At 46.3% G+C, this 12,011-nt stretch overlaps 1 protein-coding gene across 2 annotated transcripts in view; it reads right to left on the bottom strand.

Moving 5' to 3' along the window:
- The window catches only part of rnf111 (ring finger protein 111), a 33,713-nt gene extending 21,911 nt beyond the window's left edge, over positions 1–11,802 (bottom strand). For both annotated transcript variants that reach the window (XM_038303477.1, XM_038303478.1), the window contains exons 1-2: positions 11,340–11,802; positions 6,930–7,890 (exon numbers count right to left, since the gene is read on the bottom strand). In XM_038303477.1, coding sequence (XP_038159405.1) covers positions 6,930–7,821 — 892 coding nt within the window. In that variant the 5' untranslated portion in view covers positions 7,822–7,890; positions 11,340–11,802. The remainder of the gene's footprint in view (positions 1–6,929; positions 7,891–11,339) is intronic.
- Positions 11,803–12,011: the final 209 nt, after the last annotated feature.

Here is a 12,011-nt window from a genome sequence, read left to right as displayed (position 1 = left end):
TTTATACCTGGTGACGGTAGCGGTTCTCGCCCCCTCTCCCAGTATCGGCTGCCTTGTGCTCGCAGCCTCTTTCGTTTCTCTGCTGTAATTGGTGACGGCTGCGTTTGCGCCCCCTCTCCCGATTTTCGATAACTTTCTGTTCTTTAAGCCTTGTCGGCCTTCGACATGGATGGCTCTCACAGCTGCATGGATTGTGGGGCTGCCCTGCAGGCAGAGGATGGCCACGACCTGTGCCCTACCTGCCTTGGACATGAGCACCTTTTGGAGGCGCTGTCTGAGAACCCCTGTATGAACTGCAGCTTTATGCCCCATGCAGTGAGGGTGGCCCGGTTGGCCCAGTTGTGCCCCCAGGAGGGCTCGGACCTTCCGCCCTCTGGGCAGGTGGTTCCCCCCAAGCGTTCTAAGCGCCGTGGTGGTACCACAGCATCTGTGCCCCTCCCCCGGAGGAAGCGGGCCAAACCTGACCAGGGCCTGTCCACAAGGGTGGAGCAGTTGTAAGCAGAGCTGGCAGAGATGAAGTCCTTGTTGCAGACACGGCAATCTGATCCCTCGCTCCCAGCGGTTGGGCTCTCTTCCCCACCAATGCCCGAGCTGGTTGTAGAGGATGACGTTATCTCTCTGGCTGCTTCCGCTTCTCATTTTAGAGATGAGGAGGAGGCAAGGTCCTCTCAAGCCTCTGAGGCTGGTTCATTTTCATCTCAGAGTGCGGTTGGAGAGGCCGGTGACGGTTCCATGCGGGAGGTCATGTCTATGGCCCTGAAGCAGCTGCAGCTGGAACTCCCACAAGGAGAGGCATCCAGCTCCGGCAGTGCTTTTTTCAGACGTGGAAGGGCTCCTACTCCTTTTTCTGTACCTCCATCAGAGGAGTACTTGAAGGAGTTACACGCCTGTTGGCGGGAACCGAGAGCGCTGTCGCGTCTCTCATCGGATGGTCATGTATTAGCTGCCATGCATGAGTCGGGGAAGGCCGGCCTGGACCGTATGCCAGCAATTGAACCAGCTGTTGCTTCACTGATTGTGTCAACAGATGAAGCCCTGCGTCCTGATGTCCGGTGCCCGCGGACTCAATGTCGGGTTACAGATGACCTCCTCTGTAAGGCGTACAATGCAGGAGCGCGTGCTGGCCGCCTTGGCAATTCTCTGGCGCACCTCATGTTTGCCCTGTCTGCATCTGTTCAGGACACTGGTGGTGCAAGTGCGGCGGTTGGTTATAGTGACGCAGCGCTGCAGGCCTTCGCGCTGATGACCAGAGAGCTTGGACGGGTCATGTCTTTCCTTGTCCAAGCTCGTAGACAGGTCTGGTTGGCACAGTCTCCTCTGACTGAAGCATGCCGTAGGACCCTCAGGGGTGTCCCGGTTGTACCAGGGGAGCTGTTTGGATCAGCTGCCTTGGAGGCGCTGGAACGGACTGCTCAAGCACGTCAGACTAGCCAGCAGCTTTCTGGCCTTCGCAGGAGCATACCTGCCTTTCCCCAGCGTTCGGGCCGCCCTGCCACTACCCCCAGCGTTCAGCCACGACCTCAGACTGGTGGCAGACCTGTTGGTTCCTATCCCCATGATGTGCGGCAGAGACCGAGGAGGGCCTTTCGTGAGCCAGTCTGCCGCCCTGTTAGACAGACCCGGGCCTCAAATCCTGGACGCCCTCCCCCCAGAGCCCCCAGGGGCCGTGGGGATAGAAGATGATGCCACCGGGCCAGCCGTCGGACATTTTTCCCATCAGCAGCTGAATTTCTGGGCTGCTCATGCCGTAGATCCATGGGTGGTTGCCACCTTAACCAATGGCTACAGGCTCCAGTTCCGACGGCGGCCCCCCCTCTCACACCGGGTCAAGATGACTGTCATCACAAACCCGGTGAAATCTCAGGCACTAGACCAGGAGCTTTCCGCCCTCCTGGGCAAGGGGGCAATCGAGTCTGTAGATCCTCTGCGGCAACCCAGAGGCTACTACTCCACATACTTCCTTGTGGCCAAGAAGACCGGCGGTTTTCGCCCCATTTTAGATCTAAGGGGACTGAATCGGTACCTGAAGGTCCTTCCCTTCCACATGCTCACCATAACAGAGGTCCTTCAGACCATTGTGGCGGGAGATTGGTTTACATCAGTAGATCTGACAGACGCCTACTTTCACGTGCCTATTGCGGCAGAACATCGCCGTTTTCTCAGGTTCGCCTATCGGGGGCGCCATTGGCAATTCCGGGTGCCCCCATTCGGGCTCTCCCTTTCCCCGAGGGTGTTTACTCGATGCGTGAAAGCAGCCCTCTCTCCTCTACAGGCCTCCGGAGTCAGGATTCTGCCATACCTGGACGATTGGCTTCTTTGTGCTCCCTCTCAGGTAGCTGCCTCTCGGGATACATCCCAGCTTCTACTTCATGTGTCACTGTTAGGCCTCAAAGTCAACTTGGCAAAGAGTTGTCTTGTTCCATCTCAGACAACCACCTTTCTTGGGATGCATCTGGACTCTGCTACCATGATGGCCCGTCCATCTGTTCACAGGGTGGACGACATACTCCAGCTTGTCCGTCGATTCAGACTGGGCAGGGAGTTTCCCTACATCATCTTCCTGCGAATGCTGGGCAAACTGACATCAGTCACTCGTGTCATGCCCTTAGGGCTGCTTCTTCTGCGTCCTTTGCAGCGATGGCTCAACAGCTTTCGCCTAGACGCCAGGCTGCCCAGGCATCGCAGGCTAATGGTGACCAGGAGCTGCCTCCATGCCCTAGCTCCTTGGCGAGACGGGACCCTTTTGTCCAGTGGTGTTCCAATGGGGCTAGTAGTGTGTCGAAGGGAGGTGGTCACCACGGATGCCAGCCTCATGGGCTGGGGTGCCGTGTGGCAACACATAGCTGTTCGGGGTCTCCGGGACCCAAGGGAGCGCACCGAACACATAAATGTGCTGGAGCTGCGGGCTGTGCACATGGCCCTCAGGTGCCTTCTGCCCCACCTAGAGGGAAGGCACGTGCTGATTCGGACAGACAACATCTCTGTTGTTTATCATATAAACCACCAAGGTGGCACCAGGTCAGCACGTCTCTTGAAGGTGTCGAGGGATCTCCTGGAATGGGCGTTTCTCCGTCTGTGTACCCTGCGCGCAGCGTATCTGCCAGGACGGCAGAACCAGGTTGCGGACTCTCTATCCCGCCAGGCACCTGCTCCGGGAGAGTGGTCTCTTCACCGCGACGTAGTGCGCATAATCTGGAACCTCTTTGGGCAGGCAGAGGTAGATCTGTTCGCCACAGAGGAGTCGACCCATTGCCCCCTATGGTATTCCCTAACCGGGATGGCGGGCGCACTGGGCCAGGATGCACTGGCTCATCCATGGCCGCAGGTTCTCCTGTATGCCTTTCCACCCCTCTCACTGATTTGGCCGACTCTACGGAGGGTTCTCGAGCAGGGCCACAGAGTGTTGCTGGTAGCTCCGTTCTGGCCAGCGCGGCCGTGGTTCCCGCTGCTTTGGAGTCTGTGTCACGGTACTCCATGGCGTCTCCCAGCAAGGAGGGATCTGCTGTCTCAGTTGGGGGGACAGATATGGCACCCCAACCCTCAACGTCTCTAGCTGTGGGCATGGCCCCTGGGAGGCTGACTGGGTGTTCAGACACCGTGAGACACACCGTATTGAGTGCTAGGGCTTCCTCCACTCGGCTGCAGTATGCTAACAGATGGCGCCTTTTTTCTCAGTGGTGCTCTGCCCACAATGAGAACCCAGTTTCCTGCTCGGTGCCCACTATTTTGGAGTTCCTCCAGTCTCTCCTTGATAAGGCATAAAACATTTTTAAAATATGTGTATTAGCATTCTTTAGTTAGTTAAGGATAGAAATAAGTCATTTTAGTACCATGATTACATTATTGATGAAAAACGGGATCTATATCTTGTTGCGAATGCGCAAATGAGCTGATGGTACGGATCGTGCTTCCTGTACTGATTGGCTAGTGACAGTGGACTCGAAATTTCCCACAATGCCCCTTGAAAAGTAGTGATCATTCATTGCCACTAGACAAGCAGATATATCGCAGGTAGGATTGTCAGAAGTATCGATACTCAAAAAAGTATCGATACTGAAATGTTGTATCCGGATACAATACTCATTTTCAAAAGTATCGATACAGTGCCACCAGTGGCACCTAAACAGTCATTTATCTAAAGTGCAGAATAGAGGAAAATGCACTTTCTGAACAATGTGTGATTGAATAATTTTGTGCACTTTTCAGTTTCACACTTTTTTTTTTTAACAGGTGCAGCTGCTGAGAATTATTTTTGTTTCTTAACCGGTTTGGCTAGTGTCATTGTTATGTGTGCAAAGCATAGCCAAGTAAGGAAAACTTCATTTTAATTTTGTAAGTTTTTTCTTTATCAAGCTTGCTTAATACTGTGCACAGCAAACAACCTCAAAATGTTGTTCTTATTGTTTATTGTATTTATCTATTGTATTTTTATTACTAATGAAAATTTCTGTTGAATTTTGGAGTCTTTGTTTTTATCCTTGTGGTATCAAAAATGGTATCGAGTATCGAATATTTTCCTTAGTATCGGTGTCGAGTTGAAAAGTTTAGTATCGTGACAACCCTAATCGCAGGAGAGAAAAGCTCCTCGCAAAGCATCATGGGATTTGTTGTCACAGCAGAAATAACAAAGATGGCACCTTGCGGGGAGGTGCGGACGGAGTTACGTAACAAACATGGTGCGAAAAGTAGTGATCATCTGTCTGAATGGTAAGTTAACCGAGTTCACTATAAATTCCACTATATAGTCCCTGATCTATATATATATATATATGTAGTGATTGAGGGATTTAGGCGTTAGGGTCGGACGTTCTGACACAGCCGAAGTTTAAGTTCAGGAAGTAGTGGATTTGTGCTTAGAGCCAATTAGAAAAAAAGTTATCCTTCCAATGAAGTTTAGCTTGCAGCTGATGGTTTTGGTTTAATAAAACTCCAGTTCAGGATCAGTTCAAGAAAGCATCAACATTTATTTTGGACCACTACAAACTTGAGGCATGGGCAAATCACCAGGGGTCTTTGGTTCACTAAAACTAACGCTAAAAACAACAAGATGGTTTAATATAAAAAAAACTACTTACAACATGTTAAAAAAAACTATTGGTACATCAAATTATATAATATATATTTCTGAAAAAAGTATTTCTAAAAACAGGTTTTGAAATAACCTAGGAAACTAATTTCTTTTATGGTTTTGGTGTCTTTGGAGAACATAAAAGATATAACATATTTTCTCTTGAGCAGAGAGCGTGACAGCGAGGTCACACAAGTTACAGATCTGAGTTCTCACAGTTGCAGGCCTGCTTCTAATTATTGTCGTATCTCAGTGTAAGTGAGAGCTGCTGACTCATACGCTGCGTGTGACTCAAACTCCTGTAACAAGACAGAGCTTTTTGAGTAAATCTGAAGCACATTGCTGCCTCCCACTATATCACTGTCATCCCACGTTCTGATAGAGCAAACAACGACGTGCAATTGCTATCTGATGACAATAAGGAAACACTTTATCCATGCCAGGACCTGGAGTCCTGCTTTCGCTCCACCTTAGACACAGAAATATATCTATTCTAGAATGAAAACAAAGTAACAGCCACTTGCTTCACTGCACGTCTCCCTGACTTGCTCCTGAACTCCATGTTTCCCCCTCTGTGACTTTTATCCAAACTCTCTCATGAGAACTGCTGCTAAGCACCCTAAGCCTGGCACGGCACGCACCAACACAAACAACACAAACTCTCCGACTGGCAGAGAAAGTGCAACCAAAACAACCGTCATTTTAAGGCTGAGCAAACATTGAGAGCAGCTTCCAAATACAAATAAAAGGTAAAGAACTTGAAAAAGCACCACGCTGTTCCCATAAGCCACGCCGCTCACAACTTGGTGAGAAAAAGCCGATTTAAGGCGGCAGAAAATGCACCATTTAAAGATTTAAACGAGGGGAATGGCTTCAATGAAAATACCTCACAGGTCAGACTGAACGGCAACCTGATTACCTGTCACACCCACATCAGCTCTGGACATTCAGAGGGAAGGTTTCATCACTTTCCCTTCTCTCCTGCCCTTGCTGTAAACAAATGCCACGGTTCCCCTCAGAGACCCACTGTTTCTACGCAAAGGCTGCTGCTGCTTCGGGAGCATCTCCACTATTCTCCCACCTGCCTCCCTCTCCATTCTCCCCTTGGGCCAAGGCTGCAGAAATATTACTGAGGCTAAATGGCTACACAGGAGATACAGTGTACCAGAGTAAAGGTGGGGCCTGCTATCCTCTCCTGCTTAGAAAAACATCCAAGCATTGCCGTTTGAACTTCACGGTCTGCATAAATGTTATTCAAACAGCAGTTTTTATCACCGCACAGCAGATCAACAAGTCGGATCAAAATAAAATATATACTTTAAATGTTTTTGCTGTCGTTTTTTAACATACTAGGATAAAGAACTGGTGCTAATAAACATTTGTAAGATAAATCTGCGATGGACATCTCTGTGCCACTATTTGAACTATATGAGGTAAGAGTTTTTACTGATCATTACGAGCCACTGCGACCTTGGCCACAGGTTAAAAAAAAAACAAAACTAAACAGCTAAACACTTACACCATGTCAGCTCAATGAAATCTCTCAAGTCCTCAAACCATAATCAATTTGTTTACAATCACATTTCTGCAACAGCTGCAAGAAAAAGTATAATAAAGGATGCATAAAAAAACCCTGCAAATCGCTGTAAACATATATATATTTTTTTTACCAATATTCTGAATTTTGGAGTTTGATTGTTGATGCGGGAATCTGAGCACCTTTTCACACTTATAAAGGCACTATTATTGCAATGAATTATATTTTAGAAACAGCTTCTGTGCAAGGCATAAATACAGAACATTTTTAATTCAACCTTATGAGTCTAAATAAAGCTATGAGATCAGTGAGGTTTGTTCTTACCTGTAGCTACAGCAGCACTGTTAGGCTGGCTGCTGCTGCTGCTGACATCCACATACAGCTCATCCTCGGCTTCCGTCGAAGAAGCAGAAGAAGAGTCACTACTGAGCTCTTCACTGGAACTGCTAGTGCTATGGAGCAGAGCGTATTTCCTACGTGCAATCACTTCCCGTTTCTTCCTCTGCAGCAGCAGCCTCTCCTTTTGCTTCTGAGTCCGTGGACCTCCCCCAGGACCCGTTTTCCCAAAGTGCTTCCGGTGCGGCGGCCGCCGTCCGCTTAGGCACGGCCGCTTCAGCAGCACCGGCTCGGGCTCAGGTCGGACCCATTTATGGGAGCGATTGCTCCGAGTTCGGCCTAGATTAGGGCGTAGACTAACTGCAGCACCTCCTCCGGTCGGTAGGGCAGGAGCCTTGTGTTGGCCCCCTGTCGCGCCGGGTTCCCCCGCCTCGTCATCGGAACTCAGGGTTTCCGAGTCTCCAAATCGGAGGCTGGATGACGGAGAGGAGGCACAGTCACTAAAAGAGGACTCGTTGTTGTGTTCATCCTCACTGGGATGCTGTAAAAGTTCCACTCTGGCCCGCTGAGGTGCCAGGGAGTTCTCACTGATGTGGTCCTCTTTCAACGAGCAGTCTGATGGACCAGCCTGTGTCCCCTTTCTTTTCCTCCGCCCCGGCAGGGTCCTCTCCGAGTCCCTGTGGGTCCCCGTGTCCCTCAGGGGCCGGTGCCTGGATTCACAAAGGGCTTCAAAATCACTGGCAGCCTTTCTGGCAAAATCACTGGCAACATCCATGTTGTTGGGGAAGTTCTTAGCTGCTTCCATGGACTCCTGGTTCACCAGTGGCTCCTTCAGATGCTCCTGTCTGCTAGAGGCCTCAGATGGGACCTCACTCTTCATGGTGGCAGCTCTTCCTCCAGGCACACTCACGTGTATGCTTACGCTTCTGACCGCAACATTTCACACAACCTAGAACAAAGACACAGAGGTACAAATAAATCAATCACGAAAACGTCAAGAAATCCTAAGTAAAGCTGCGTCTTACATCTCCATTAAAAGTTCTTTAGTTTTACGTCAGCTCTATATCCCCTTCTCCATAGGATCTAATGTCAGCCAATAAAGCAGGTGTTGGTTTTAGCTATGTGGGAACACTTCAAGTCATCTTGTCAATAATATCAGCATTTCCATTAAACCCACCAGCAAATGGAGGCAGGAAGGGGTTTAGATCTTTAGGGTGGACTTGAAAAAATGAGACCAGGAGAATCCTCACCGTCCCATTACCGTTTTTTTTTTCAAAATGAAATTCAAAACTTATCAAAGAAGTATTTTTTTAAGCAACGCGTTGCTATTTACCCCAGAGAACTCAAACGTGCCTGACTTAATTCAAAAAATGGGACCATGCTCTCAAAATCTGACCGAAACTCATTAAAATATGGCCAACTATCCTTTTCTTCAACCTTTATATTCCTTCCTCTCAGGTTTCTATTAATAAGCTGCCAACTTCCACAATAAGTAGCTTGAGTAGCTTTACTTGGAAATAACGAATATGTACTTAAATGTATATATGATTGAAGAAACAAAATAATGTTAAAGGAAAAACGGACATCAGTTTAATTTGTAATGAGATGGTTTATGAACCAATCAGACCCTACAGCCAACCTGTGACCATCGTATTCTTCACTGTCAAATATGAAAACAATATGTTCCCTTATAAAGTCATTCTGCTTGAGTGTCTAAATTAAAGCAGTAAGACTAAATGCTGCTGATTAAAGAGAACAAATAAACAACACACGCATGGATGAGCCAGTGCTAATCCGTCTGCTTCGCTGTCGATTTTAGGCAACCTGGGAATCACGGGGAAACGGTCATCCTCGAAATCTTTCCCTGGAAATTACATGAAGGACTGCACTGACTAAACAGATGTCCCGAAGCAAACCTTTGTTTCACTGGCTAATGAATGAATAAAAGTAATCACTCCTGTTAGTCAAATATACATCCTGTGTGCCAAGGAGGGGGTGTCTGATTATTCATTTGGGTGCTCCATAATATGTTGGCATCAGATTACACTTTAGCAGGTGGTATAACTGCTGTTTAATGTGCCAGATAGAAAACCTGTGCACGCTTTTGGCTCGTGCACATTCAATCATTCACTATTCTATCTAAGTTAAAGTACTGGTTTTCAGATTTTGTATGACAGAGAAAGCTCTACTTCCATGTGCATGTTCCAGAAAGCATACATCTGGCTGCATCTCTGACAGAAAAAAAAAAGTGGTGCCAACTCTGGCAGCCAGGATGATCCAGCGCTTTATCTTTTTTCTTTCTAAGTGGCAAAAAGAAAATAAAAAGGCACATCTGCCATCACTTGATAAGAAATTGATGTTTTGTTTTTCTTTTACAAAGAAGTCTAATAACGGTGCAAGACCTCTACCTGACCTGGGTACAGGTAGACCGATGCATCAGCCTGTAGATATTTTGGGCCTTTTTTGTTTGTTTTTTGTTGTCTTGCATCAGTATCAGCTGAAACATGCATGTGTTCACCAATTTATTAGTGTTGTTAGCTGCCGTGCTAAGAGATGAAGTGAAACCACAGGCATAGCCACTCCTATCATTTAATATATATATATCAATGCTTTTTTTTGATTTGTTAAAAAATCTTTTTTTTTTTTTTTTTTTAACTTCTATTGTGTAAAATGAGAAATAAAAATCAATATCAGCCTCAAGAAGTCATCGGTTTGACTGATGTCAACATAATCCATATCGGCCCTATAAAACCAGTATAACTCAATTTCTAGTCAATAGGATAATAATAATAATAATAATAATAATAATAATAATAATAATACATTTTATTTAACAGCGCCTTTCTTGGATGTTATATGACTATTTGTATAGAGCACTTTTGTCACGTTGGTGAACATTTAAAAATATCAACACTCTTAATCTATGGTTACATATGCAGCTGATTTGCCTTTTAATGTCTACAACTAACAGGGTCTGTATAAACTTCTACTGATCAAATTAAAGAGGCTGTTCTAACTCATTCTGCATCTTAGCAAAGGCCTCTTAGCTTTCAGATAAAATAACATGTTAAACCATAAAAGGCCAATTCATACATCTCTCTCTACATCCGTTATCTGCTAAGGGTGCTCCATGTGCTTAGTGGATGTGCTGTGGTTTTCAGCAAAGAGCTGCACAGCGTTGTTTAGGACGCGGTGCCTCTAAACTTGTGGTGGTGCTTTAAGCCTGCGGTGACAGCAACAAACAGACCACACTGCTTCACACCATGTAACAATACTAAGACGACCCTGCTGCTATGTGGAAAACTGATTTAGGTGCATCTTGTACCAATGACCATGTAGGTACACCTGCAAGTCCAAGTGATGTAACACATAAGGAAATAAAAACCAAGGCCAACTGCACTCTGTGGGTCAGATTGAGGCAATTTCATTTGGCAAAAGAAGAATTTCAAAGTCCTTATGTTGCATAATGTTAGGCATGAACTGCAGTATAAATAATCACAAACCTTTTCCAGTCACAATGATAGATTTCAGGATTTTTAATCAGTCACGTTTGCTGCAAGGTGTTATTTATTTATTTTTCTTTAAGAAGTTAATTTTTAAGCATTTTTGGATGCATTTTGCAGTGTGCATGTCATATTTGTTGTCATTGGGATTGGATAATTCACTGATTTCCTCTTTTGTAGCTTATTTCCTCATCAGCATGCTGGGTGTCACTTGACCTGAAGATGTGACTCCTCAAACAGGGATGCTGGATTGGTGTTGAGGAGGACTAATTACCAGAAATGCTATATCATGTGGAACAAAAAAAAAAAACACACATTCTACTTGGTTTATTTCTTTAGTGTAACTGAGGGGGTCTTTAGATGCAACACAAAAAGCTGCGCAATGACAGGGCCCCTAAGAGGAAAGAGGATCCAAGCAGAGTGAGAGCTCAGATTTCTAATAATCAGTTCACCATATAACCAAGACTTGTCTGTTTCCATCAAATCAAAAAGTGGGGATTGCTTGTTATTGAAAAAAAAAAACGAGTGTTATTACCAATAATTACTCATTAGTCTGCTGGGATCTGCTTCTATATGCTGCTCTCTGGTGTAGCAGCTACAGATCAGGCCAGCAGAAACATGGTTCGGTTAAATAAATTGGGTTGACAGCACCGAGTTACAAACTGAGGCTAGTTTCTGCAATGGTTTGCAGTTGAAACAAAAAGCCCATCTGCTGCCCGCCTGGCTGTGTCCCACAAAGGCTGCTAAAGTGGCAGAAGCCAAAGCAGACTTAAAATACATTTTATTAAAACAAATACGTGTTAGAAAACTGTGCGATAAATGGAAGGAAGAAAAAAAAATCAAAGTAGACAGCTAGCAATGTAGCTAAAGAGAAGACAACAAAGACAACACGTACCTGGGTCTAAGTCCTTATTTTAAAATATGTCACTGTCCTTTTTGAGACATAAGAGCTGAAATCCTGAGGAAAAATAAGAGCCGGGTGTGTAAAATGAACAGTTATCTGGATGATCACCCGAGCTACAACCGGGCAGGCCTACGATGAGCTCGCGACCGGAGGTAGGTTGTAGCTCGGATTGTGAAACTGACACAGTCCCGAGCTGAGCCGCGAGACCAAACCGAAGGCAGCGGGCCCTCCGTAGCTAAGCTAAAGCTAGCTCCACTTTACTTCTAAAATACGCGATTATTTTCCGCCATGTTGAGTCGCTTTTCCATCCCGTCAACCGTCGGAAGGTTGAAGAACTAGAGAGCCTGTTCCCGTTTAACAGGACGGAAAAGGTTCACTGTTTGCCCAGTATGAAGTTCCCATTCCTGCCTTCCGAGGCATCCACTGTTGTTTACCCAGCAGCTCGTTTGTTGGCTGATATAGCTACAACACGGTGGTTCTCCTTAAGGCCACACGGGGGCGCCACACTCGCATCGCCCGGCAGCCACTTTACGGCTCCACACTTGAAACTCATTTTCAAGCAGACCTTTTGGGATATTTTCGGAGGAAAAACGCACCAAAACTTGACAATGTATATTATTAAAGCCTTTATTGCTGATTAAAAAGAAGTTCCTGAATATTAAG

This window comes from Cyprinodon tularosa, unplaced genomic scaffold (assembly GCF_016077235.1).
Source record: "Cyprinodon tularosa strain WSP-4 unplaced genomic scaffold, ASM1607723v1 ctg510, whole genome shotgun sequence".
In the NCBI taxonomy this organism is placed as follows: Eukaryota; Metazoa; Chordata; class Actinopteri; order Cyprinodontiformes; family Cyprinodontidae; genus Cyprinodon; species Cyprinodon tularosa.
Note: the sequence above shows the minus strand (reverse complement) of the source record. Positions and strands in the feature narration are given on the sequence as shown.